Source organism: Miniopterus schreibersii (assembly GCF_964146895.1).
Source record: "Miniopterus schreibersii genome assembly, chromosome: 11".
Classification (NCBI taxonomy): Eukaryota; Metazoa; Chordata; class Mammalia; order Chiroptera; family Miniopteridae; genus Miniopterus; species Miniopterus schreibersii.
Genome location: NC_138111.1, coordinates 71344144 through 71371346, shown reverse-complemented (window position 1 = coordinate 71371346; position 27203 = coordinate 71344144). Strand labels below are relative to the sequence as shown.

Genomic DNA, 27203 nt, shown 5'->3' with positions numbered 1-27203 from the left:
GCCGGATGGCTCTGAGATTCACACCTCAGACATGAGGGTCCCACCAGGCTGGGAGCAGACACTGGCAAGGTTTTGGACAGAGCCCAGAGCCAGCAGTAGTGAGGCCCAGTCACTCTAACCTCTTCTGGTTCATTTGGGTCAGAGGTTGTTGAGGCCTGTGAGCCTGAGAGGAGCTTGGCTAGATCTGGGGGTGGGAAGCCCTTGGAGGTGGAGGCCTGGAGCTGGAATGTGTGATTTCATTTCCTCCCAAAGGATTGTCCTGGTTGGGGTGGGGAGGAAGGGCTGTTGGGGTGAGAAGTTGACCTCCTCACTGCCTAGCTCAGGTTCATTCTGCCTCTTCCCTCTTGCAGAGGGGCTCTCCTGGGCCGTGAGGAGAGTGGTGGGATCTGCTGACTTCTGGCTTTGGGTGCCAGGAAGTGAGCTCAGCCAGTCCCACAGAGTATTAAAGAGCATGTCTGGTGGTGCCAGGATCCTGCTAGTCCTGTTAGTGCTTCAGGAGAAAGCCTGCTGCTCCCGACACATCTTCAGCCACCTCTTTCTCCCGAGGCACATCCCGTGTCCCCAAAGTCCTTGCGGGGCAGGCCATGTAGAGCCTTCCTGGCTTCCTGTTTGGGGAGGAGACTCCCTACTGTCACTAGCTTGGACCAGATCCCTGGTTCAAGTTTCTTCTATTGCTGGCTCCCTTCATACCCCGCTCTCATCCCTCTCCAACTCCCATCCCTCTCCTGTGGCTCTTCCACCAGTCCTGGTCCTGCTGCTTCTGCCCGAGCTTCTGTGCCAAGCTCCTTTGTGGCTTCTGGCAAGACAGTCCCCCTCCTGCACAAGGCTTGTGCCCAAGGCTCAGGCCTGGCTGAGGAGCCTGAACAAGAGGACACAGCACCAAGCTCTGTCCCCAGTGAACACCAACCTGCTGCTGCTTCAGGATAACCTGGTTGCACAGGTCTTGCAGGGTCACCCCGTGAGATGCCCCTTTCACGAGTGCCCAGTGCCCAGTCCCGGTGCCCAGTCCTGACCTGTCTTTGTTCAGTGACTGGTGAGCTGGCCTCTCCATCCTCCTTGTGACAGCTGGTGTAGATATCTATAGCCCCATGCCCGGCTCACCTGGAGGGCCCTGCAGCTTAGGGTCCTGACCTCTGCACTGTGTGTAGACAGGCCAGGTAGCTTCTGTCCTGAGACATGGCTTTGAGCTCCATTTTGGAGGTAGAGAAGTAGAGTCCCAGGAAACCAGGCATGTCTGCAGCCAGCTGGAGGCAGTCACATCCTGTGCATACGCTAGGTGCTGGCCTTGAGAAGCAGGACCAAGTGGGGACCCCTTGGTGATCTTCCTGTCCTGGTGGCCCTTACACCCTGGTGTTGCTGTTCTGATGGACCCTTTGTGTCTTGGGCCCAGTGCAGCCCCAGGAGTGAGTGACAGGGATGTCTCAGCAGCAGTGCCCTCTAGTCCATACCAGGAGGCAGGAAAGGGCTTATTTTCTTTTGTGGTGGCACCAGAACCAGCTGGAAGGAAGCTGGGTGTTTGGTCACAAGCTGAGGTGTGTGGTGGGTCAGGAGCAGCAGTGCCAGGTGCTAGGTGAACTCTGCAGCGTGGGGTAGATGCCAAGGTCCAGATCCAGGCGATAAAAGTTGCGGGGCTGTCATGTCGGTGGACAGTCCGGGGGCAAGAGGGGGAGATCTGGATATGGAAGAGACAGCAGGAGTGGTCCCGCAGGGGTAGATGGAGGAGCTGTGGGGCTCTTATGGTTCCTGAGGGAACTAACCCCATGAAGAAACACACACTCCTCCAGGGAGCAGGGCTGGACCTGAGTTGCTCAGGTGTACCATCCAGCAGCCTCCTAGGAGATCAGGGGAGTTGGTGAGAGAGAGTCCACAGCGGTTAGGGTGGATGCCCCTGCCTGGGCAGCCTGCACAGGGTAAGCTCACTGCGCTCCCAGCCTATAAAATTGCACAGGAAAAACATTCACCTTCCCAGACACCCAGGAAAGGAGGCCCCCAGCCCCAGGCAGATGCACCTGCCGCCCCCACCCTGTTCCCCTCAGAGGCTGACAGCTGCTCCCGTGGGCACTGGGCCTTCCCAGGAGCTGGATTCTGGTTTATTACGTTTACTAAATGTTTATGAAGTACGGCTGGTCATACATGCCTCGTGGCTGCAGTGTGTGCAGCAGAGCTCTGCAACTTCTGTATCCCTGCAGAGCCGCATTCCCTGGCCTATCCTGGGACACTGGTCAGACTGGCATCAGTGTCTGCCTCAGGACCTCGGGTGCAGCCTGGGGGGTCACTCATCACCGCCCTGGAACCTGGTAGGAGAATAAGGGCAGGAAGTGCTGCTGGGGGCCCAGGCCCATGGGGCCAGGGGGAGCGAGCCCCGTCTGTGGGACCACTGCTCCAGCCCTGCACCACACTGCCTGTCTGGCTTGTGTGGTTATCACAGGCATCTGCATGAGGCTGGTTCCCAGGTTCCCTTCTCTGATGCTCCCACCTGTTCCTTGTGTCTTTGCTTTCCTCAGCCCCCGCCTTACATGTTCTGGGACCTGGCACCCCACCATGGTCCTCAGTCCTTCTAGGGTGGACAGGGAGAGTGAGTGGATGCCTGGCCAGAGGACCAAGGCTTATCTTGGTCTGGGTCCTGCCCTTGTGATCTGCTGGTGCCTCCCACCCTAAAGCCACTTCTCTGATGGTCCCAGAATGGCCATTCCCTCTGGTGTGCCTCCCCTGTGCGTCTTCCTCCGTGACCTCTATGTGGTTTCCTCATTGAAGGGGAGTGTCTGTCCCACCTCCCTCTCGACACCTGAGAGACTATGGTGTGAGTGTGCTTGGTAGATGGTGTACAGGCTCTGAGGGGTGCAGGAGAGGGTGGCTGACACCATCAGGTGCCTGCTGGACCCCTGAAGCCAGCATTGTAGTCACTTTTTTTTAACCAACAAGTAACCTGAGGCTAGGATTCCCTTGGGAAAGAGGAGCTAAGATGGGACCCTACTTGCCCACCTTTTTTCTCCATCAGGCTGCCATTGATAGGCTCAGCTGGGAGAAGGTGCTCACCTTGGGGAGTGCCACACTCCATGGTGGCCAGTTGGAGCTTGTTTGAACCCACAGAGATGGGGTGTGTGTCGGGTGGAGGTGCCCACACCTATGGTGTGGGGTGGAAGCTCGGTCACTATGGGAACTAAGGTGCAGGCCTGTAAGTCCAGCATATGGTACCTTCCCTTAATGGGAGGTGTCCCAGGCCAGCTTGTGACCTGGGTGTGCCTCGCCTCACTGCTCACAGGGCCCACCTGCAGGTCTGGGAATGGAGTGAGGCAGGTTAGGACTCTTGGGGCTCTGGGGACCCGCACAGGCCCTGCCCCAGGTATGTCTGCCCCAGTTCTGAGTTGGGAAGGTCACGTTTGCCCTGGCCACATGGGAAGCTACTCTGAGTTTCTCCACAGCCTGGAAGTCCTTTTAGTCCTGGTGCAGAGGCCTGTGGGGAACTGGTGGGTTTCAGACCTTCCCCTCAGCTTCCACTCTTCCACGTGGCCATGTCAGGGGTGCACCTGTGCTGGGGTACTTCCTGCATGCCAGGTGCCGTGACTTAGCAAGGAGACAGGGAGTACGGGACCAGACCTTTGGTAGAGGATGAGCACGCCCCTGCCTGGGTGTTCACAGGAAGCTGGAGGCCCTGTGCGTGGCCGTAGGCGAGAGACTCATAGCACAGTCTGCTGAGAGCAGTGGGGACCAGTGAGGGGCTCCAGCAGCGTTTAGGCAGTGGAGGGACAGTATAAGACTAGAGAGCAAAGCCAATTGTGTGAGCATCCCCCGGCTGGCAGGAGGGGACGACTTGCTCAGCAAACCGGCTGGTCATGGCTGCTCTGTGGCCACAGTGGGGTGGAATGGTGCCCTGGATGGACGTGTGCAAAGGCCACAGCTTCCCTGCCAGGTTTCCTCACTCACCACAGTCTTTAGACCCTGCAAGGTGCCCCAGGTGTGGCAGCTGCACTGGGGCAGTGGCCTTCACAGGCTCCTCTCAGCCTCCTGTGTCCTCCTGACAGCCCACCTAGCTCGTCACCCCACGCCCATTCTGAATCAGTCTGAGCTCTCATCACAGCTAGTTCCTCCTGCTTCTCTAGGTGTGGGCCCATTCCGTGACAGCACATTGTCCATAAAGATGGCAGATGGCTCCTTGAGAGCGTAGTAGCCATGTGGGTGAGGCTACCCTGCAAGGGTGGGAGGTGCCAAGCAGGACTGCCTGGAGTCATGTCCCTTGCTCCTTGGCAGCTTTCAAGTGGGGGCAACCATACCACCCTATCCATGAGAGGTGGGGTGTCTGAAGAGGTGCTGACAGCGCTGGGGGTTCCTCTGGCCTTTCCCCTTAACCCTGGCATAACTGCCCACACTCCCATTTAACTGTCCAGGTCATCTGGATACTCCCTTATCTGACTCCAACTTCCAGGGGGACAAGACCAAAATCTGTGTTCATTTCCCACGGTTGTCAAAACAAATTACTATAGGTCGGCATTTCTCATTTTTCTGTTTCTGGGCTACTGTGTCTGGGCTACACGGTTCTTTTGGGGCTACTTTGTAGCAACTTGAGAGTTTTCAGCATCACCTTCTGCTGGAACCCTAGGAAAAGCTTCAGGGCTGTGACTAGACTTCCAGTGGACTCATCAAAGAAGCTTAGCCCACCCTTGACCCCGGAGTCTTCTCGAACGCCCAGTGAGGAAAATTCAGCTGGCACTCAAGCTGTCTCAAAAGTACTAGCAAAGAACCTTAGCAACTCAACTCTGAACCCTAGTACCAAATTCCCTTCCCTTCCACCAAAACGTCATCCCAACTGCAGGATGGAGGAAAAAAGTCACGGGGCTTGGACTGGGGCTGGGTCAAGGCCTGCTCTACAGAAGGCAACGTGGAGTGAAGACAGTGGCATCTGTCTGGAAAGAAAGGCTGCTAAGAACCTTACAACCTGTTAGATACCGTACCATATCTCTGCTTAAAAAAGACCCAGAGGAGAGGAAACATGAGACTGAATCAAGATTCAGAAGATTTGGATGTAGCTGTAGTTATTGCCTATATCATGGAGATCCTTCTGGTAATATCAGCATGCAGAATAATTATGACATGGAGTTGATTTAGCTATAAACATTGTACTTTTTTTTCTTGCTACTAATTTTAAGGTCATTATGCAGCAATGTAGGTAACAGGGAAGATTTGAGCTGTAACAAATTTTTTGATGTTTTCAATTTTGAGTAGCAAATGTGTATATGAGCATCTTAATAAAATTTGAGGCATATTTGAAAAACAAACAAATTACCACAAACTGTGGGCTTATGACAACAGAAATTTATTCTCTCACAGTTCAGGAGATCAAGCCCCAAATCAAGGTGTTGGCAGGGTTCGTTTGTTCTGGAGGCTCGTAAGAGGGTCCATCCTATGCCTCTCCAGCTCCTGACGGCCGGGGCCTGGTGGTGTGGATGCCTCGTCACTCCAGTCTCCGCCTTCGTCTTCCCGTGACCTTCTCCTTGGGTGTCTGCATCTCCACCTCTCCCTCTTGTAAGAACACCAGTCATTGGATTAGGGCCTACCCTAATGCCCTCTAGCCTCATGTTAACTTGATTATGTCTGCAACACAGGTCCTAGGGATTAGCATTTCAGCATATTCTGGAGGAAACACATTTCAACCCTCTGGTCTTCAAAATTCATATCCTTCCCACATGCAAAATATATTCATCTCATTCTAACCTAGAATGTTAACCTGGTCCAGTTTCAACTCTAAGTCCCAGATCTCAGCTAATCCGTCTAAATCAGGAATGGCGAGACTCTAGGGATGGTCCATCCTGGGGTAAAACTCCTCCCAGTATAGGCTATCTCCTTCCAGAGAACAGTGGTGGGACAGGCAGAGGAGAGACACTCATTCCAAAAGGGAAGAAGTGGGAGGAATAAGGACCATGGCTCCCAGCTGGCGCTGTTCTTACAGAGGAAGTTGCCCTGGGTTTCAAGTGGCTCCGTGCTCTGCTGGCCTCCTAGTCAGCGGGTTGACTGGGAGCCACACCCTTGGTGCTCTCTCCAGAAAGGACAGGCTGATAATTTTCTAAATCTTTCATTACTGAGTGAATTTTGCTACCAGTTCTTAATTTCTCTCTCTTACAAGGAGAAACGGGGCTGCACCATCAACAAACACTCTGCTTAAAAATTTACTTAGCCAAGCATCCACATTCCTTGATTACTAGTTCTCTCCACCCAGCATATGCACACAGCTCAGCTAGACTTTCTGCTGCTTTACAAGGCGGCCTTTCACACCCTCCTCACACCTTTAACTAATGTCACACCTCTCCCGTGTACTCTCAGGATGCTACATGTACTTCCTAAGACAGCAGAGCTTTCTCTGTGCCTGTCTTCCTCTGTGCCTCACCAGAGTGACACGCAACAGTTGTATTTCTACCAATGGTCTCAGGGCAGTCTGGCCTTTTTCTGTCATGCTCCTCAAAACTCCCAACTCCATGGCCACTTCCACATTTTCAGGTATTTGTTATAGCAGCACCTCTTTCCTGGTACCAAACCTGTGTTTGTTTTCTTGGACTGCCATAACAAGTTGGCGTAAAATACTAGCTTAAAAGACAGAAGTTTATGGTCTTAGATTTCCTGTCTGAAATAAAGGTGTCAGCAGGGCTGTGCTCCCTGTGGAGCCTCTCCAGCCTCTGGTGGTGGCAACCCTCGGTATTCCTTGTCTTGTGGCCTCAGTCTTTGCGTCAGTGGTCACCCTCTCCTTTTGCGGACTCCATGGCTCTGGCAGGGCTGGGGCTCAGGCTGTGGTCTCCCTCTGAGGGAAACGCAGACCAGCTGTGGGTCCTCCTGCATGATTGGCACTCCCTGTACTGCAGGGATGGGGCTCCTCCTCTGACTGCAGCATGGTATTCTTCCCCGCTGCTCAGGGCTTTCCTCTGTGTGTTGCCTGTTGGGGGCTTCAGAGAGCCTCAGTGAATTCCTCAGCACAATTGTTACTCAGCAGTGAAGGAATGGGGGATGCCCCTTGGGCTGGTCAAGCGCTGAGCCCAGTGCCTGTGGAGACAGTGCCAGTGGAGGTTCCCTGAGCCAGGCAGATGCCACACATCATTCAGATTCATTTCTGTGAACATGAATCCCCAAAGGCAAATCCATGGAGACTGAAAGCAGATTGTTGGTTGCTGATTGCTGTGTGGTTTCTTTTTAGGGTGATGACTGTTCTGGAGCTGGATAATGGTGCACAACTCTGGAATAAGCTGAGACTGCTGATTTGTACACTTTCAGTGGGTGATCCTTTTGGTGTGTGAATTTTATCTCCATAAAGAACAGAAGTGATCCCTGTGAAGGAAGTCTGGGGCCGGATTAAGCTCAGCACATGTTCCCTAGTGCACCCTGCGCAGTCAGACTCGCCCTGATTTTATGTCCTTCTGTCCTCTATTTACCTCAGGACCACTTTTTTTCCCTACTTCATTCTTCTTTTTTAAAAAATTTGTCTTCGTTGTTGAAAGTATTACAGATGTCCCTCTTCCCCTCCTCCATTACCCCCATTACCCCCCTGCTGCCCCTCCTCAGGCCTTTACTGCACTGTTATCTGTGTCCATGGGCTATGCATATATGCATCTGAGTTCATTGGTTAATCTCTCCCCCCACCCATTCCCTCTGAAATGCGTCAGTCTGTTCCATGCTTCATTGTCTGGATCTTTTTTGTTTGCGTCAGTTGTCAGTTTATATTATTCATTAGGTTCCACAGATAAGTGAGATCATGTGAAACTTGTCTTTCTCTGACTGGCTTATTTCACTCAGTATAATACTCTTCAGTTCCATCCATGCTGTCCCAAAGGATAAAAGATCCTTCTTTTTTTACAGCTGCATAGTATTCCATGGTATAAATGTACCACAGCTTTTTTTATCCACTCATCTACTCATGGGCACTTGGGCTGTTTCCAGATCTTAGCTACTGTAAATTGTGCTGCTGTGAACATAGGGTGCATATATTCTTTCTGATTAGTGTTTCAGGATTCTTAAGATATATTCCTAGAAGTGGGATCACTGGGTCAAATGGCAGTTTCATTTTTAATTTTTTGAGGAAACTCCATACTGTTTTCCATAGTGGCTGCACCAGTCTGCATTCCCACCAGCAGTGTAATAGGATTCCCTTTACTCCACACCCTCACCAGCGTGTGGTGGTAGTTGATTTGTTGATGGCAGCCATTCTGACAGGTGTGAAGTGGTACCTCATTGTAGTTTTAATTTGCATCTCTCTGATAATTAGTCACGTTGAGCACTTTTTCATATGTCTCTTGGCCATCTGTATGTTCTCTTTGGAGAAGTGTCTATCCAGGCCCTCTGCCCATTTTTTAATTGGATTGTCTTCCTTTTGTTAAGTTGTATGAGTTTCTTATATATTTTGGATATTAATGCTTTATCAGATGTATCATTGACAAATATGTTCTTCTACACAGTGGGCTGACTTCTCATTTTGTTGATTGTTTCTTTTGCTGTGCAGAAGCTTCTTAGTTTGATGTAGTCCCATTTGTTTATTTTCTCTTTTGTTTCTCTTGCCCTAGGAGATGTATCAGCAAAAATATTGCTACGAAAGATGTCTGAGATTTTAGTGCCTATGTTTTCTTCTTGGATTTTCATGGTTTCACAACTTACATTTAAATCTTTTATCCATTTTGAGTTTATTTTTGTGTATGGTGTAAGCGGTTAGTCTAGTTTCCTTTTTTTTTTTTGCATGTACCTGTCCAATGATCTCAACACCATTTATTGAAGAGACTGTCTTTACTCCATTGTATGCTCTTTCCTCCTTTGTCAAATATGAATTGAACATAATGGCTTGGGTCAATTTCTGGGCTCTCTGTTTTTTTCCATTGTTCTGTATGCCTTATGCCAGTACCATACTATTTTGATTACAGTGGCTTTGTAGTATAGCTTGATATCCAGTATTGTGGTCCCTCCAACTTTTTTCTTTCTCAAGATTGCTGTGTGGCTATTCATGGTATTTTCTGGCTCCATGTAAATTTTTGGAGTATTTGTTCTAGGTCTGTAAAATATGCCATTGGTATTTTGATAGGGTTTGCATTGAATATATAGATTGCTTTGGGTAGTATGGACATTTTTAAGATATTAGTTCTACCAATCCATGAACATGGTATATGCTTCCACTTGTTTATATCTTCTTTTTCTTTTTTCAACATTTTGCAGTTTTCTGAGTACAGGTCTTTTACCTCCTTGGTTAAGTTTATTCCTAAGTATCTTAATTTTTTTGTTACATTGGTAAATGGGATTTGTTTTTTTTTAGTTTCTCTTTCTGAGAGGTCATTATTGGTGTATAAAAAATGCCATCAATTTCTGGGTGTTAGTTTTGTATCCTGCTACATTGCCGAATTCATTTATTAAACCTATTAGTCTTTTGGTGGAGTCTTTAGGGTTTTCTATGTACAATACCATGTCATCTGCAAATAATGACAGTTTTACTTTCTCATTTCCATTTTGGATGCCTTTTATTTTTCTTGTCTGACGGGTGTGGCTAGGACTTCCAGTACTATGTTGAATAGGAGTGGTGGAAGTGGACACCCCTGTCTTGTTCCTGTTCTTAAGGGAAATGGTTTTAGTTTTTGCCCATTTACTATGATGTAGGCTGTAGGTTTGATGTTGAGGTATGATCCCTCTATTCCCACTTTGGTGAGAGTTTTTATCAAAAATGAGTGTTGGATTTTATCAAATGCTTTTTCTGCATTTACTGGTATGATCATGTGATTTTTGTCTTTGAATTTGTTTATGTGATGTATCATATTTATTGGTTTGCGAATATTGTACCAGCCTTGCATCCTTGGATTAAATCCCACTTGGTCATGGTGTATGATCTTTTTAATGTATTGCTGGATCCCATTTGCTAATATTTTGTTGAGGATTTTAGCATCTATGTTCATCAGGGATATTGGCCTGTAATTCTCTTTCTTTGTAGAATCTTTATCTGGTTTTGGAATTAGGATAATTCTGGCCTCATAACAAGAGCTTGGAAGTGTTCTTTCTTGAATAATTTGGAATAGCTTGAGGAGGACAGGTGTTAGTTCTTATTTGAATATTTGGTAAAACTCCCCTGTGAAGCCTTCTGGACCCGGGCTTTTGTTTGCTGGGAGATTTTCTATTACTGCTTCAACTTCATCAGTTGTTATCGGCCTATTCAGGTTTTCTTGATTCTTCTGGACTCATGTTAAGAAGATTGTGTTTTTCTAGGAAGTTGTCTATTTTTTCCACATTGTCCGGCTTGTTGGTGTATAGTTGTTCATAGTATTTTCTTACATTCCATTGTATTTCTGTGGTGTCACTGGTTACTTCTCTTTTGTTTCTGATTGTATTTATTGGGCCCTCTCTCTTTGTTTCTTCATGAGTCTGGCTAAAGGTTCATCAATCTCGTTTTTCTTTTCAAAGAACCAGCATTTGGTTTCATTGATCTTCCGTACTGTTTTTTAGTCTCTATGTCATTTATTTCCATTCTAATCTTTATTTTCTTTCCTTTTACTTCCCTTGGGCTTTTCTTGTTCTCTTTCTAAGTCTTTTAGTTGTAGGGTTAGAGAGTCTATTAGAAATTTTTCTTGTATCTTGAGGTAGGCCTGTAGTGCTAAGAACTTCCCTCTCAGGACTGCTTTCGCTGTGTCTCGTAGATTTTAGGTTGTTGTGTGTTCATTTTCATTAGTGACAGGTAGTTTTTTGTTTCTTCCTTGATTTGATTGGCAACCCATTCATTATTTAATAGCATGCTATTTATAACGCCTCCATGTGTTTGAGTGCTTGGGGGTGTTTTTATTGTACTTGATTTCTAGTTTCATGCCATTGCGATCTTAGAAGATGCTTAATATGGTTTCAATCTTCTTAAATTTGTAGAGACTTGTTTTGTGTCCTAACATGTGGTCTCTCTTTGGGAATGTCCCATGTGAACTTGAGAAAATTGTATATTCTGCAGCTTTGGGGTGAAATGTTCTGTAAATGTCAACTGAATTCATTTGATCTAGTGTATTATTTAGTGTTACTGTTTCCTTGTTGATTTTTTGCCTAGAAGATCTAACAATTGAAGTCAGTGGGGTGTTAAAGTCCCCTACTATGACTATATTGCTGTCTATTTCTCCCTTAAAGTCCTCCAGAAGTTTTTTTATGTATTTGGGTGTTCCTACATTTGGTACATACATGTTTGCCAGGGTTATATCCTCTTGTTTGATGGATCCCTTTAGAATTATGTAGTGACCTTCATTGTTTCTTGTTAGGACCTTCATTTTGAAGTCTGTTTTGTCAAATATGAGCTTTTTTTTTTTTTTCATTACCTTTTGCATGGAAAAATTTTTTCCTTCCCTTCAGTTTGATCCTGTGTGAGTCTTCTGTTCTGAGGTGGGTCTCTTGTAGACAGCATATATTTGGGTCGTGTTTTCTTACCCATTCAGCTACCCACTGTCTTTTGATTGGAGCGTTTAAGCCATTTACATTTAAGGTTATTATTGACAGGTACTTGTTTGCTGCTATTTTAATTCTTTATGCCTGTATTACCCCCCCCCCCCGCCATATTTCTTCTTCTTCTTAACAGTCCCTTTAGCATTTAGCATTTTTTGCAGTGCTAGTTTGGAGGTAATAAACTCTTTTAGCCTCTTCTTTGTCTGCGAAGCTCTTAATTTCACCTTCAATTTTGAATGACAGCCCTGCTGGATAGAGTAGTCTTGCATTCAGTCCCTTGCTTCTCATTACTTTGTATACTTCATGCCCTTCCCTTCTGGCCTGAAGTGTTTGTATTAAATCAGCTGGCAGTCTATTGGGAGCTCCCTTGTAGGTAACTTTCTGTCTCTCTCTTGCGGCCTTTAGGATTCTTTCCTTGTCTTTAACATTTGCCATGTTAATTATGATGTGCCTGGGTGTGGGTCTTTGGGGGTTCATCTTGGTTGTGTTTCCTGAACTTGAGTGACTTTTCCCTTCTCCAGGTTAGGGAAGTTTTCATTATTTCTTGCTCAGACTCTCCTCCTTCTGTTATCCTTATAATGCAGATGTTATGCTTCATGTTGTGCCAAATCTCCCTTAAACTCTCCTCCTGCTTTTTATTTTATTTTTTTATATATATTTTTTATTTCAGAGAGAGGCAGAGAGAGATAGAAACATCAGTGATGAGAGAGTCATTGAGGCAGCCTCCTGCACGCCCCCTGCTCGGGATCAAGCCCGCAACCTGGGCAGTGTGTGCCTTGAATGGGAATGGGACTGTGATCTCCTGGTTCATAGGTTGATGCTCAACCACTGAGGCACACCAGCAGGGCATGCTTTTAAATTTTTTTTCCGATTTCTGCTCTGAATGGGTGTTTTTTCTACCTTGTCTTCTAATTTGCTGATTTGGTCCTCAGTTTCTTCTAGTCTACTTTTTTTTTATTTAAATAGAATTTTACTTCCCCTGATGATAGGCAGTTCTTAGAAAGGATGCATTCCAAAGTTAACTCTCATGTCCGGGGTGTACAGCCCTCATCCCGGTAGAATGTGCCTTCTCTGAAAGGGCAGCAGGCAAAGCCTGTCTTTACTAAATACTGAGTATCTCTAATGAGAAAGGTTGTCCTCCAAAATAGGATGTCCCAAGGGGAGTGGGACATGGGTTCCCCACATCAACACGCAGTTCTCTGAACACCAGCTGGGTGTCCTGTAATTCAGCTGGTTTCTAACAGTCTATCCAGGGAGAGAATCAGATTCTACAGGTTAAAGGATCAGTCTTGCAAGGCTGCCCATTCCCCACTTCAGAGGCCAGTTGCAAATGCAGGTCACCTTCTGGTCTCCTTTTGGTTCCTTCCAGTGTGTTCTTTATCTAGCAGTGTCATTCTTCATTGCCACTGGGTTCCTATTCCTGGTCCTACCTCTTGTTCATGTGGTGCGGCTCTCACTAAGTTGTTTCAGCGCCCTTATAGCCATTACTTTGAGTACTTTATCTGACAGATTGCTTGCCTCCATTTCATTTAGTTCCTTTTCTGGTGATTCCTCCTCTTCTTTCATTTGGGGGTTGTTTCTTTGTCTCCCCAATTTTGCTGTTCCTTTGTTTCTTTGTATGAGATGAAACTGCTAATCCTCCCAGTCTTTGTGGGATACTTTATGTAGTAGGTGTTCTGTGGGGCGCGATGGTATAGTCTCTTAGATCTCCTGAGCCTGTGCTCCTGGAACGCCCCTTGTTTGTTATTTTGGTTCTCCTGTTGTAACTGGGTCTTGAATGTTGTTGTCCCATTTGTGGGTGGAACCTCCTTTCAGGCTGGCTGGCTGGGAGGCTCACCCCCGACCACATCGTGTGAGCCGTTGTGGAGGTGCTGACAGAACACAGCGAAACAAATCAAGAAAGAAAAGAAACAAAACAAAAACATACACAAGACTCCTGCAACGACAACAGCAACCACAAAAGAAGAGGGAATTAGGAAAGCGAAAAGAGAGCGAGAGTGATGGAAGGAAGGAAAGGAGAATATGTGAGGAGGAAGGAAGGGGAAGAAGGGCTAGAGGGGCCGAGGGGAAGCAGAAGGGGGGATAAGGCTGGGAGGGAAGCGGCAGGAGAGGGAGAGGGGGCTTGGGAAGGAACCAGGAGGCGGCAGACACGGAATAAGGGAGGGACGGGCGAGAGAGCAAGAGGGAAATGGAGGAGGAAGGGGAAGAGAAAAGTTAGGCCTGTGAGAGAAACCACAGAGGCCAAGGTAATACGACATCAGTAAGCAGAGTGGTGAGAAGATGAATGAGAGGAAGAGAGGAAAACTGCAACGCCTTTGTCTCCGCAGAGCCTGCTGCCTCCTGGGAGCCCCTTTGGGTCCTGCTCCTCTGACAACTGCGGCTGACTGTGCTGTCTGGCAGTTCTGGGCCTCCTGGGGTACTTAGGTGGTAACCACTGTCAGAAACTGTCCTCTTCTGGCCCTCAGCCAACCTGCTTGAAGCTCCAAGCGATCCACAGTCTGTGTCTGTCTCCACCAGACTTGGCTGCTCATGGGAGGGGCCGAGCTGCATTCTGAGGCCTGTTTATTAGCAGCACAGGGCCCAGGGACACTTCCCCAGGTTCCCCAGGCTCCAGCTCCATCTGCCTCCACCTGCTCTCAATATTAATTACTCAAAGTCTGATTCTGAATGGGCTTTAGGTAGAATTGGGTGTCTAGACCTCTGGGTCTCCCATGAGGGGGAGGTGCTGTTCAGATTTCAGGGAAAGTGGTGGGTGTGTTTCCCCATTCCAGAGCTATTACTCTGAGTGTCCCAGAATATTTTCCTACCCTTGGCTGGGGGGAGATTCTCATATGTAGTCCAGTGGGATCAGCTGAAAACCTGGAGTTTCTATCAGCTCTCCTATCGGGGGAAGCACCAGTCAGTTTCCCTGGATAGTGGGGTGGATGGTTCCTCCCCTTATCCAGTCACTGATGCTCCCTGAGACTGTTCAAACCTGTGGGCTTGGGGTGTGCTGCTGTTTCTTCTGCAAGGTTCAAGATGCAGAGTATGGCAGGCAGGGCTCCTGAAGGTGGTGTGGGCTATGTCCCCTAGGGGGTGTTTTTTTCCATTTCTGAGCTATGGCTTCTGGGAGGGGCCAGTGCCTCTTAGGAAAAATGGCCATTTCCGTTTTGGGGAGTATGACCCAATGCAGGACTCCCCACTGCTGCTTTTCCATGTCTCCCCCCAATGCTTACCACTCCAACTTCTCAGGCACCTGAGTCCACACCATCTTCCCTCCTCCAAAGCCTCTGGAAGTAGCTGCAATTGAAACTCCTGTGCTCTGGGTTTAAAAACAAAAAATACTGAGGCTTTCTCTCCGACTGGCTCTGGTCTCCCTGGTGGCCAGCAGCCCTGCCACCTTTCCTGGTTGGATGTCCCCTGAGCCGCTGGTCTGGACTCTGGTGCTCCAGGCTGTGGAGCGCAGCCTGGGGTCTGGGCCTCGGTCTGCTCAGGGAAAGGCCCTCCCGTGGCCGAGAGCTCCCTCCTTCCTCTCCCTGCCGCCCTGGGAAGCTGGGCAGCCCCACTCGGACCTTGCCCTTCCTGCCAGTCTCCAGGTGGTTTCTGCCCTTCCTTGATATCAGTCTCCTCAGCTGGACCTCAGTTGGTAATTTTGGGTGAATGTTCCACAGTTTAGTTTTATTTCCAGTCTGGCCCTTGGAGGAGGTGTGAGAGAGGTCTGCCTTTCTGGCCGCCATCTACTCTCCCCTCTGGAAATCAGGGCCACTTCTTTTTGGAGGAGTTTTGCTCAGTTTTAAATAAAGCCCATTTACAGGGACAGGAACAGAATTTGCTCATGGCCAACCCTTCCCTTGCCCCAGTCTCACCACACTGAGTGGACAGGTGCTCCCAGCAGGTGCCTCTGCCCAGGTAGGCTGAACTCCTGGTCTGTTTCACCAAAGCCAATGCAGTAAGCCCACAGTTCTGACATAATCAGTCATTGTGTTAGTAGTGAGGGCTCCCCAGAGAAGCAGATCAGTTTGTGTGTGTGTGTGTGTGAGGGTATGAGTGAGATGCAGGGGTGTGAGGGGGTGTGAGATAGGGTGTGTGTGTCATGGATGATATGTTTGCATTATGGAGGGTGTGCATATGTGTGTCTGCTTGTGTGTGTAGGGTCTGGCAGACCCAAAAATCCGCATGGTGAGCCACTCAGGGAAGAGTCCGTGTTGCAGCTCAAGTCTGAAGGTTCCTGGAGGCAGAGTTTCTCTTCCTAAGAATTCTGGTCTTGTGTGTTTTTTAGGCCTTTGACTGATTGGTGAGGTCACTCACGCTATGGAAGGTCATCTGCTTTACTCAGAGTTGCCTAATTTCAGTGTTCTTCTAATAAAAAAATCCTGGACATCTCGACTGGTGTTTGAGCAGATATCTGGATGCTGGGGCCTCACTTAGTTGGCACTGAACTTCACCATCCTGCCGGCCGGGCTGTAAACGAGCGATGCAGAGGCCAGGCTGCGTGCGCGCTTGGTCCGGTGCAGGTGGCCGGAAGGGAGTGTGTCTCCTCAGTTAATCGCCCCTCGTGCTGGCGTCATGCTTGTTTTGCTCCTTTACCAGGAGTTTTGCTTTCTCGAATTGGCCTTTTCTCCAGTAGTAGCTTGGTCTGCGTTTCGTCTGGTGGTGACTCTCAGGCACCTGCCACCTTGGGTCACTTCCTGAGGAGGCTGTACCTTTCCATTTGCCTGAGATGTTGGTAGTGAGCATTTGCCAGAGTGCTAGCTGTACGTGACGACTCTCCCCATCCTGTTGCTTTCCTTTGCTCTTTTCTTTCTTTTTGGTTCTATTTCATCTTACTAATGCCACGTTACTGTTTTGTGTGTGTCTGCCTGAACCTTGGAATCTTTTATGCAAAGTGTGTGCATTGGTGCAATCACAGGAACTCGGCACCAGCAGAGAGGCCAGTGTACCGGGAGAGGGCAGAACAAGCTGTGGGGCCCAGCGGGGGCCCGGGGCCTGGGGGGGGGTGGCATTGGCCTGGGGGTGACAGATCTTTGCAGATATTCAGGGAGGCCCCTTGGAGCGACAGGGGAAGTGAGGGGAGATAGTTTGTCTAAGGGATATTCTGTCTCCAGGGGACATTGACTCTGGTGACAGTTTCAGTTTCAACGGGAGGGGGCTGTATTTGGTGGGCAGGGGTCACGAACTGCTAAACATCCTTTGATGTACAGGATGATCCCATAATGTCGCAGAGTCTAGGGCCAAGGGACCCAGGTTCTGGTACATGGTACTCGGCGGCAGCCTCTCCGTGCAGGGCATCTGAATCCTGAAGGCAGCCTAGAGGCAGGAGCTATTTTTTAACAGCTTCATTGAGATAAGTTACATCCTTATAACTCACCTACTTAAAGTGCACAGTTCAGTGGGTTTTCATGTAGTCACAGATTACGCACCATCACAGATCAGCTTTAGAACATTTCGTCATTCCAGAAAGAAGCCCCGTTAGCCATCACTGTCCATTCCCCCACCTACCTCCCCCTGCCTCCCTCAATCAGTAATCTACTTTCTATCTTTGGATTTGCCTTTTCTGGACATTTCATTTATGTGGACTCATACAATACGTGACCTTGTGTCTGGATTCTTTCACTCATGATAACGTTTTCATTTGTGGTACAGCATTGTGTGAGTTGTATGAATGTACCACATATGTGTGTGTGTGTGTGTGTGTGTGTGTGTTTGATATGTTTTTATTTATTTTAGAGAGAGGGAGAGAGAAACTTTGATGTGAGGAACATCAATCGGCTGCCTCCTGCAGGCACCCTGACCAGGGATTGAACCTGTGACATGGGCATGTGCCCTGACCAGTAATCAAACTGGGGGCCTTTTGGTGCACAGGACAACGTTTAACCAACTGACCCACACCGTCCAGGGCCCACATATGTTTATCTGTTCTTCAGTTTGTGTTTTTGTCTCTCTGGGGTGCACACCAAGGAGCAGCTTTGCTGGGTCAGGTGGTACCTGCTGAACAGCACTGCATCACTATAACCCTATTTTACAGATGAAGAAATCGAGGGTCAGAGCCAGCTGAGGTCCTTCACTGTTCACTCCCACCCCATATTGCCTGGGGCCCCAGCTCCCCTCCAGGCAGCCACACTTGGCCTGACTGCGTTGAGCCCCCTGAACCCCAGGGGTGGCAGGGCCAGCTGGGGCAGGCTGTTCACACCCCCCTTCCTCCTGGCAGATCAATCAGAACGTGGAGCTTCAGCGGGGCCGCCTTCGGGATGACATCAAGGAGTACAAGTTCCGGGAGGCCCGCCTTTTGCAGGACTACTCGGAGCTGGAGGAGGAGAACATCAGTCTGCAGAAGCAGGTGTCTGTGCTCAGGCAGAACCAGGCAAGTGTCTGGCTGGGTGAGTTGGCTCTGTGCCATGGCCCTCGCCACCCCTCACTTTGTCATCCTGCATGATCAGAAGGCTACACGTTGCTACTGATCAGGCCCCTCCATGACCATGAGAACAAAGCTTCTGGCTGCAGTGTTGGCTGACCATGCCTGGCCAAGGCACCCTGGCCAGCAAAGATGGGAAATGCAGGAGCTGATGAAGAGGGGACACCAAAAATCTTCAGAGCTGGGTATCTAGCTCAGTTCCCTCTGAGGTGCTGACAGGAAGCCCAAGATGTACCCATGCCCTGTGGTACCCTGGAGGTGTTGGCCTGCATATCCCTCCTGCTGCCTCAGGTTTGCCAGCCCCTTTTGATCGTGTGTGGTCCCTGGCCTCAAGGTGCCCTTTGAGTGAAGCCAGTGGGCCTTCCTTGAGGAGCAGTGTAGAGATGTTCGAGCTGTCATCTCCTGCCCTTGAGTAATCTCCGCAATGAGTGAGATGAGCAGGGTCATCTTCACCTGTGGCGGGACAACCAGGTGGTTCTGGGCACTCAGGTCGCTCAATGCCTGTCCCTGTCACCTACGTCTCTGAGAGCCACAGCTCCATAGGGTAGGGACTGGGGGACCTTTTTCCCAGTTTAAGTGCTGCATAGGGAAGTGTGGTCCAGGTGTTTATCCAACAACAGCACTTCTGTGTTTACAAAAACCAGCAGAGAGCATACTTCTCCCCAAGAATGCAGGCATAGGAGCTTCGCCTCTATCACACACGAGGGTCCTGAGGAGAGGGACACCTTGCCCTCCCGGCCCAGGTGTCATGTGGTGGAGTCTGGCTCCATCCCAGGAACCCTCCTTCTCTGGGCTGCAACCATCAACGATCCACTCACTACTGCCTCTGAGTGGGTTCCTTACACTTTGCACAGATACTACAGGGTAATTAGAAATGTTTGGTTAAATTACACATAGACGTCGATCCCCCATATCAAGCACAGGTTCTGCCTGCTCCCTCCTTGTCCCTCTGCAAACACAGTGTCAGCAGGATTCTGCCTCCTTCCCACTGGGGTGTCTCCAGGTGTGGGTGCTGAGGCGCTGTGGTACATCCTTCCTCAGTGGGAACTTCAGTTTCTTTGTTCTGAAGTATCATTAGAATTAATGGTCGTATCACACATCTAGATACACATTTTATGTATCTTAAAATATTTAGTCAACTATTAATGTTAAGTAGTTGTGTAGAACTAACTCAATATCAGTGTATCATTGGTAACAGGCTACATCATCTAACAAATGCGCAGTGAGCATGTGTTTGTTTAGATCTCCATAGAGTCTCCAGCCTTGAGCTCTGGCTGTTGCCGGCTCACACCATGGGCACACCTGTCCTGTGTGTTCACACCTGGTGGTGTGGAGGCAGCACCCTGGTGCTTCCTCCTGGTTGCCTGCTTAGAAGAGTACTGACCTTTCTTTCTCAGGTGGAGTTTGAGGGCCTCAAGCATGAAATCAAGCGTCTGGAGGAGGAGACCGAGTACCTCAATAGCCAGCTGGAGGACGCCATCCGGCTCAAGGAGATCTCGGAGCGGCAGCTGGAGGAGGCATTGGAGACGCTGAAGACAGAGCGGGAGCAGAAGAACAGCCTGCGCAAGGAGCTGTCACACTACATGAACATCAACGACTCCCTCTACACCAGCCACCTGCACGTCTCCCTGGAGGGCCTCAAGCTCAATGATGATGCCGAAGCCCTGGCCAACGGCTTTGAGCATGGCTGCCTGGCCAAGATGCCCCTGGACAACAAGACCTCCACGCCCACCAAGGATGGTCTGGCCCCGCCTTGCCCCAGTCTAGTGTCCGACCTTCTCAGCGAGCTCAACCTTTCTGAGATCCAGAAACTGAAGCAGCAGCTGATGCAGGTGAGCGGGTAGGCGGGCAGGTGAGGCTTCACCTCCACTTCTGCCCTGCCCCCCCCTATTTCACATTTGTTTATAATTCTGTGCTGTGTAAGTGGAGCTGCAGCGTTGCAGGTGGAAGGTACCGAGAGGAGTGAGCCCTGGTTACGAGGTTGCAGTCTGAGTGCTGCCCAGGGTGTTCTCGTGTCCCTCTGCAGCGCCCACGTGCAGTCTTCCTTTGTCCTGTGGACATGTCACATCAGGATTTCCTGTCCCTCAGTTTGCTTCATGTCTCTGAGGAGGGGCCACCTGGGCCCCCAAACCTCTGGGCAGGGGAGGGCCAACAGTGGCCCCACACGTGGCACCTCACCTAGACATGTTATTGAACTTGGGTCCGCCACTTGGGGTGCTCGATTCCAGAACAAGACATGGTTGTTGCAAAGTAGTATTATTTATTTGTATCAAGTCAAGGAGATGGGATTCATCTCCAAAGCTCTGCCTGCTGGAAGGGAGGCTTGGCCTTTGCTTATACACACTGGTCAATTACATGTTGATTTCTTCTTTGCAGAGATTTGTCCCCTTGAGTGCCTGTCAAGCTCATCCTGTTTATGGCTGCTTTTGCAAAAGACTGCGCTACATTTTAACATTTAGTAACAATAGCACTTAGTAAGAACTGCTCAGACCCTGAGACACTCGTCCTGTCTCACAGTCACAGGCCAGCAGGGTGATGGGTGGGTTACTACTGGGACTGTCTGGGGGTCCCTGCGTGCTGTTGACAGGCCCTCTCTGTGCCTTTGCAGATGGAGAGGGAGAAGGCGGGCCTGCTAGTGACCCTGCAGGATGCGCAGAAGCAGCTGGAGCAGGCTCGAGGGGCCCTGTCAGAGCAGCGTGAGGAGGTGAGCCGCCTCACGGAGAGCCTGAGCACTCTGCAGCGCCTGCAGGCTGGCAAGGAGCGGCGCACGGCCCTGGACAGTGAAAAGGAGCGCGACAGTCATGAAGATGGCGACTACTACGAGGTGGACATCAATGGGCCTGAGATCCTGGCCTGCAAATACCGTGTGGCCCTGGCAGAGGCTGCTGAGCTCCGGGAGCAGCTGAAGGCCCTGCGCAGTGCACATGAGGCCAGTGAGGCTTGGCATGCCGAGGAGAAGGGCCGACATGAGGCTGAGAGCCAGGCGCTCACTGAGAAGGTGTCTCTGCTGGAGAAGGCCAGCTGCCAGGACCGTGAGCTGCTGGCCCGGCTGCAGACAGAGCTGAAGAAGGTCAGTGACGTCGCAGGTGAGACTCAGGGCAGTCTGAGTGTCGCCCAGGATGAGCTGGTGACCTTTAGTGAGGAGCTGGCCAGCCTCTACCACCATGTGTGCATGTGCAACAATGAGACTCCCACCCGGGTCGTGCTGGACTACTACCGTGAGGGCCCAGCTGGTACAGGCCACTGCAGTCCTGAAGCCCACGGACACCGCTCACCAGTCCTGACCAAGGGACCACTGGCCGCAGAGGGCGGGGCTGGGGACAGCAGCCTCTCAGTGCCCTCGCCCCTGAGTGACCCTCGCCGGGAGCCCATGAACATCTACAACCTGATTGCCATCATCCGTGACCAGATCAGGCACCTGCAGGCAGCTGTGGACCGCACTACGGAGCTGTCACGGCAGCGCCTGGCCTCACAGGAGCTGGGCCCCGCCACAGACAAGGACAGGGAGGCACTCATGGAGGAGATCCTCAAGCTCAAGTCTCTGCTCAGCACCAAGCGGGAGCAGATCACCACACTGCGCACAGTGCTCAAGGCCAACAAGCAGGTGCATACTGCCTTTGGGCTGGCCGGGTAGGCGGGTGGGAGGTTGACAGAGGCTCCTCACCCTCACAGGGCCCACATCGTCACAGATTGGCTCAGGTCTCAGGTTGTGGATCGTGTTGGTTATGCTACTGAAGGTGGGAGGGCCTGCACGCGGTGCTGTGGGGAGGAGCTGGATGCTGAGGAGCCAGGTGGGTTGGCGTCTTGAGGGGCCTGTGCCACTCACTGAAGTAGGCAGGCCCCTCACCCACCGACCCTGTGTCTCTGGCCCCCAGACAGCGGAGGTGGCCCTTGCCAACCTGAAGAGCAAGTACGAGAACGAGAAAGCCATGGTGACGGAGACCATGATGAAGCTGCGCAATGAGCTCAAGGCCCTCAAGGAGGATGCAGCCACCTTCTCCTCACTGCGCGCCATGTTTGCCACCAGGTAACTGACTACTCCTGCTGCTCAGCTGGTGGCCCTGCAGCCTTGCGTTGGGGGAAGTGCCATTCCTGTTTGTGAAAACCCAGAGAGCACAGCTGTGTCCATTTTACATGTACGATGAGGAAGCCGAAGGCAAAAGGCTTAAGAGTACAGGTCCCTAGTGGCCAGGCTGCTGTGGGCAGGTTACCCAAGGTAGATTTGGGGCCAATAACTGACAAATAAGGAGTTTGCACCCCAGAACTTGCCTGGAAGTTTGTGGATTTAGAAGCAAGGCCTTTCTCACCCCCAATGTCCCCTGTCTGATCCTGCCAGTAAGAGATTTGGGGTGTGGGGACAGGGGTAGAGGGTGGTGGTGGCAAATCAGAGGGTCTCTGGGGAAGTTCATGGCTTCCTAGTGTTTCTGCTATCCAGAGGGGCATGGCGCCATCTGCTGGTGGTTTAGGGCAGGCCCTGGGGCAGTGGCCTGGATGGCCCCTAGATGGTCCAGGTGTATCCTTAAGGGTCAGGAGGCTGAGGCTCCCTGGGTTAAATGGGGTTGGAACTGAGCTCAGGGCCTGTTTTTCCTGACCCTGGGATGCTGGGTGATCCCCACTTCGCAGAGGGGAGGGGTGAAGACAAGGAAAGAAAGTTCCAAGCTTCTTGGAAAATTTCCCCTCCTCCTGGCAGAGTGCTTGGGAAGGATCTCTTAATCCCTCAGCACTGGTATGTTGACCCTCACTTCCCCAACTCATTTAAAAATCCTGACTTCTCTGATAGAGCTGAGATTGCAAACCCATTCATCTCTGGGCGAGAGCTAAAACTCACTATTGGCCATGGGCCTCTGGAGAAGAGAGAGTTGTGGCAGGTGGGCATGTCCATTTCCCCTTCTGCACAGGCCCCACTCCCTCCCTCAGGGACAGACCCGAGTGTGCATCTCTCTGCCAGCTCCATATTCAGGTGGGGGTGGTCACGTGTCACAGTTACGCAGAGGCCCAAATGAGCTGTTCACTGCATCTACATACCCCTTCCCAGGCTCTGGTTGGTCATTTGGTGCAATTTACTGAGCACCTCCTGTGTGCACATGTTAATCTGGAACAAGCCAAGTCCTTTCCTTGGATTTACTTCCACATTCTGAGATCCACGTGACATCTTGCCTCTAACCAACTTCCCCCGGGTTACCAGAAGGCCTTGAAGGGCAGCTTCGCCTGTCAGTGAAACCAGCTTCATAGAATTCCTCCCAGAGAAAGCCAAACCACTGAGGGGCAGGGCCTCTTCTTCCAGCTGATGAGCAATGCCCACATCCCCTACCCGGGTCCTTCAGCCATGCTCTCGCCTTGATGTCCCCACAGGTGTGACGAATACATCACACAGTTGGACGAGATGCAGCGGCAGCTAGCAGCTGCCGAGGATGAGAAGAAGACACTCAACTCACTGCTGCGCATGGCCATACAGCAGAAGCTGGCACTGACCCAGCGGTTGGAGCTGCTTGAGCTGGACCATGAGCAGACCCGGCGGGGTCGCACCAAGGCCACCCCCAAAGTCAAGCCCAGCACCCCGAGTGTAAGTCACACCTGTGCCTGCGCCAGTGACAGGACTGAGGGTGCCGGGCTCGCTGCCCAGGTGCTCTGTGGCGAGAAGTATAACATTTGCTGCGATTAGGGCCTCGGGTGGCACACCGCAGCTAACCTGTCGCCACCACCTGTCTGCTTCACTTCAACTAACCCACCAGCAGCTGGACCGCGGTGCTAGGCTGGTCTTAACCGTGACTAACGCACAAAGGGAAGGGTTTAGCTGAGATGGTGTGCTGCTCCACTTGGACGGTGCACGCTAGGTGTCTGCTTCTCGCCCCTTGGGACCAACCTTCATGGCAGCTGCTCTCTTGGCAGGGCAGGGGTGGGAGTCAAGGTGGGGCCAGAGCCATGAGTCCTTGAATAGATGTGGCTTTCCAGGGCCCAGGTGTCATGGGCTCTGCGGTGAAATTTGCATGTATTTAATGCAGCTGTGCTGCCCCGGCCCCGGGGAACCGTGTTAGAGGTTCTGACTGGGCTCTAGCTGCTGCCTCAGAGGACAGAATTACTTCATAGCTTGTGCACCATCTCACTGCAAATCCTATTCGGGACAAAAGGACAGAATCTCTACCCCTAAACCCAGAGAAAGAGCAGCCCTAGGCCCCGAGTCCTCCAGCGCAGGCATACGTATTCACTGAGCACTGGTCATACTCAGCAGAGGCACAGCTGGCCCCGCCTGAGAGCAGAGCTCAAAGCCTCAGCTTCTCTTTCTGAGATTTGCACACTGGTCTGGTGGTCTGCAAGGTGACACATTAGCAGGCCCAAAGCCTGGGTTTTTTTCAATGAGAAAAACTTCCAAGTGCCTGACCAGACTCTTGTCCTTGGGGGAAGCCCATCCTTTTGTATCAGGGTGTTCCCAGCTTTCAGAATAGGTTTCTTTACCCTCTGTCCATAATCAGGCCTTTCTCCCAGGGGGCTTTAGACCCTAAGAAACAGTGCTCTGGAAACCCCCAACTGTAGCTGAAGCCCAGCCCAGTGTGGGAAAGGAGACCTGTGTGGGCCCAGGGCCTGCCAGTTCAAGGATTCAGATTGGGATGTGGTTCTCCCAAATCACTGTAATCCAAGGGTGGTGACACCAGGAAGGACAGCTGTAGGGCTCTCCCGTTCCCAGAAGCTACTTCCACACCAGAGCTTAGACACACTCGGAAGCAGAACTTTTCTCAGTATTTTCTCCCTTTGACCCCATGGGGGGCCACTGGGTGTGAGGCTACGGTCCTCTCCTTGAAGGGCTCTCTGTGGCACTGCCCCTCACACAGCTGTCTGCCCCAACTCCACTCTTCCCCTTGGTTCCCTAGTTTGTCTCAGTTCCCACCAGACTCCAGATGCTGCACAGACCACCTTGGGTTTTGCAAACCATGGGAGTGGAGAGATGCAGGTTGGGCACCCCTGTCCCCTCTGCGTGCCTGTCCCTGGTTCTGGGCTGCTTCGCTGATGGGATGTCAGTCTTGGATTCGCCTCCCACTAGAGAAGGGGTCAGGCCCTCCGCCCTGTGCAAGCAGGACTTCCAGGGGCTAGGGCTCCACATGCTGCTTCTACCCCCCTCGCTGAGCTGGGTACGCAGCTTCTGTCCATACATGTAAGGGATCTTCATGAAGCACTTGGAGCTGGCGGCTTCCCTAACACACGCAGGTCTTCTCTGCTGCTGACTAACTCACCCACGCTCACAGCTCGGCAGGAGCTTTAGTTGTCCGACAGGTGACTGGTTCTAACGCTGTCTTGTTTTCTCCCGTTTTCAGCTGTAGATTAGCTGCTGGGAGAACTCGGCCACCGGCCGTGTCACACTGCAACCCCTTCCCTCCCCTCCCGTGGGCCCACGCAGAGGAAGGAAGGGCAGCCTAAAAGTCCACTTAGAAACATTTTTGGATATGCCACTGCAATTCTTTTCAAAGTAGCATTCCCGAGTTTTTATGGCAGAGGAAAAAAGCTTTAAAGTTCAGGAAGCCGGCAGCCGCTGCTGGGAAGGCCTTTTTACAAGCGCTTGAAGAACCTGCTGGGACAGCAGCCACCAAGCTCACTTAGGAACCCGCTAGAAACGCTCAGCACTGGGGTCTCCCTGTTACAGACCCTCCCTTTTCACTTGGTCAACCTGTGCACTTTTGGTATTTTGGTATTATATTTGCTTCCTTAATCCCTCGCATAGAGACGGTCTCAGATGCCGTGGTCTGTCTTGTTGTCCTGTAGTGCCCTGTCTTAGCTCCCAACATGCTGATTTGACACCAGCGTGTGGCACAGATGTGTCCTAGTGTGCAGCTCTAGACTGTTGAGATAAAGGCTTCGACCCGGCAAGGACCTCAGCTACACATCCACGCCGTGGTTCAGCAGCCTTTTAGATTATACGGCATTGTGGTTCATGTTTGAAATTAACAGGTTTTAAATGCCATGTTCATTAAGAAATCCAGGGTGTTCTGATTCTGGGGTTTTTTCATATTGTATTATTATTATTCTTAGGAATAGTTCAATGTAACAAGAAAAAACTTGACCTTTGCTCTGGTTAAACAGTTATAGGCACTTGAAAACAAAAAAGGTAAATTATTGAATGAGTAGTATTACCTACAAATTCCAGAATTTTCTGGGTTTTAGGATGTTGTGAAGCATGACTGATTAACAGAATTTTATACAACTGTACCAGTGAAATTCCAAATTGGAATTGTTTTGTTACTCTGGTTGTTGTGCCAAATTGTGGTACACTTAGAAAATTCTACAGTCGTTCAAATTTAGGGTGTTCTATTTCAACACCGTTTTGTTAGTAATCATTGCCAGTAGTGCCTTCATCAGTTAAGGGAGGTGTCCCAGCCTAGTTTATTCTCTAAAGTGTACAGTGAAGAGCTAGTTGGGAATGTTGAAGGCCAGTGTGGACCAACAGGTGTGAAAGGGCGTCACCTTCACACCTCAACCTGGGCATCTTCACTGAGGGAAAGAAAACAGCAATTGTACAAAATTCTGTTAGTCAGTGATTCTTTACTGTGCAGATCCTTGCAAATTCAGGGGCTGAGAAATGAAAGTGAACACAAACCTTGAGTGTGCTTTGGGAACTAAACGGACTTCGTGGGACAAGCTAAGCAAGCAGTGTGAATAACATGCCACGTTTGCGAAGAGACACTGGGCAGCAGGGAAGCCTGTGCTGTCGGCCTCATGCAGTGGGGTGAGGGACTAGCCATAGTATTCTTTGCAAATGTGAGAAAAAGATGTTATATATTCTCTTGCTTGGTGTAACTAATCACTGTTAATTTCAGGAAACAGAACTTGCTAAAGCTCCTTAGCAAACCAGGTCTGTCCAGTTTGCTGAGTGAGGTTGTGTGAGTGGGTCATATTGGTACTCAGAGAGGAAGAACGGCATTACTCCTCCAAAGTAAAGGGCAAATTATAGTCAGTAGTAAGAATCAAGAGTTCTGTTTCCTGGAATGAGCACTTCTTATTCCTAGTTGTAGGGACCCCTATTTTTACTTTCTGTTACAGTGTTGATTCATAAGAAATGTTACATTTATGATAACTTCATCTATATGGGGTATTTATTTGCAATGATGTCTGAGTACTGTATTTTTTTTTTCTATGCATTGCCTAGTGTCAGAGTGTTATCTTTATTAAGATCATATGCATGTTCTCCTGCCAAGGAACCTTTACACAGACCCACACAAAGAAATAAATGGAAATGGCTTCAGATTCTGAGAAAATGGAAAAGGATTGGGAAGGATAAATCAGTCGTGACTTAGGACACAAGCATGGTGTGCAAGTCCTCAAAGCCAGTGCACATAGGAATTGTGGGCCAGGGTGAAGGGTCATGTCGGTAGGATCAATAAATAAAGAATAATACACAGACAAAGCC

General features: G+C 50.1%; 1 protein-coding gene across 2 annotated transcripts in view; it reads left to right on the top strand.

Moving 5' to 3' along the window:
• The window catches only part of BICD2 (BICD cargo adaptor 2), a 62230-nt gene extending 35027 nt beyond the window's left edge, over positions 1–27203 (top strand). Inside the window, exons 3-8 of one of the 2 annotated variants that reach the window (XM_081152368.1) lie at positions 17606–17758; positions 19207–19641; positions 20418–21413; positions 21685–21836; positions 23162–23372; positions 25117–27203. In XM_081152368.1, coding sequence (XP_081008494.1) covers positions 17606–17758; positions 19207–19641; positions 20418–21413; positions 21685–21836; positions 23162–23372; positions 25117–25122 — 1953 coding nt within the window. In that variant the 3' untranslated portion in view covers positions 25123–27203. Of the gene's footprint in view, positions 1–17605; positions 17759–19206; positions 19642–20417; positions 21414–21684; positions 21837–23161; positions 23563–25116 lie in introns of those variants that run through there. The other variant, XM_081152369.1, reaches the window with a different exon arrangement.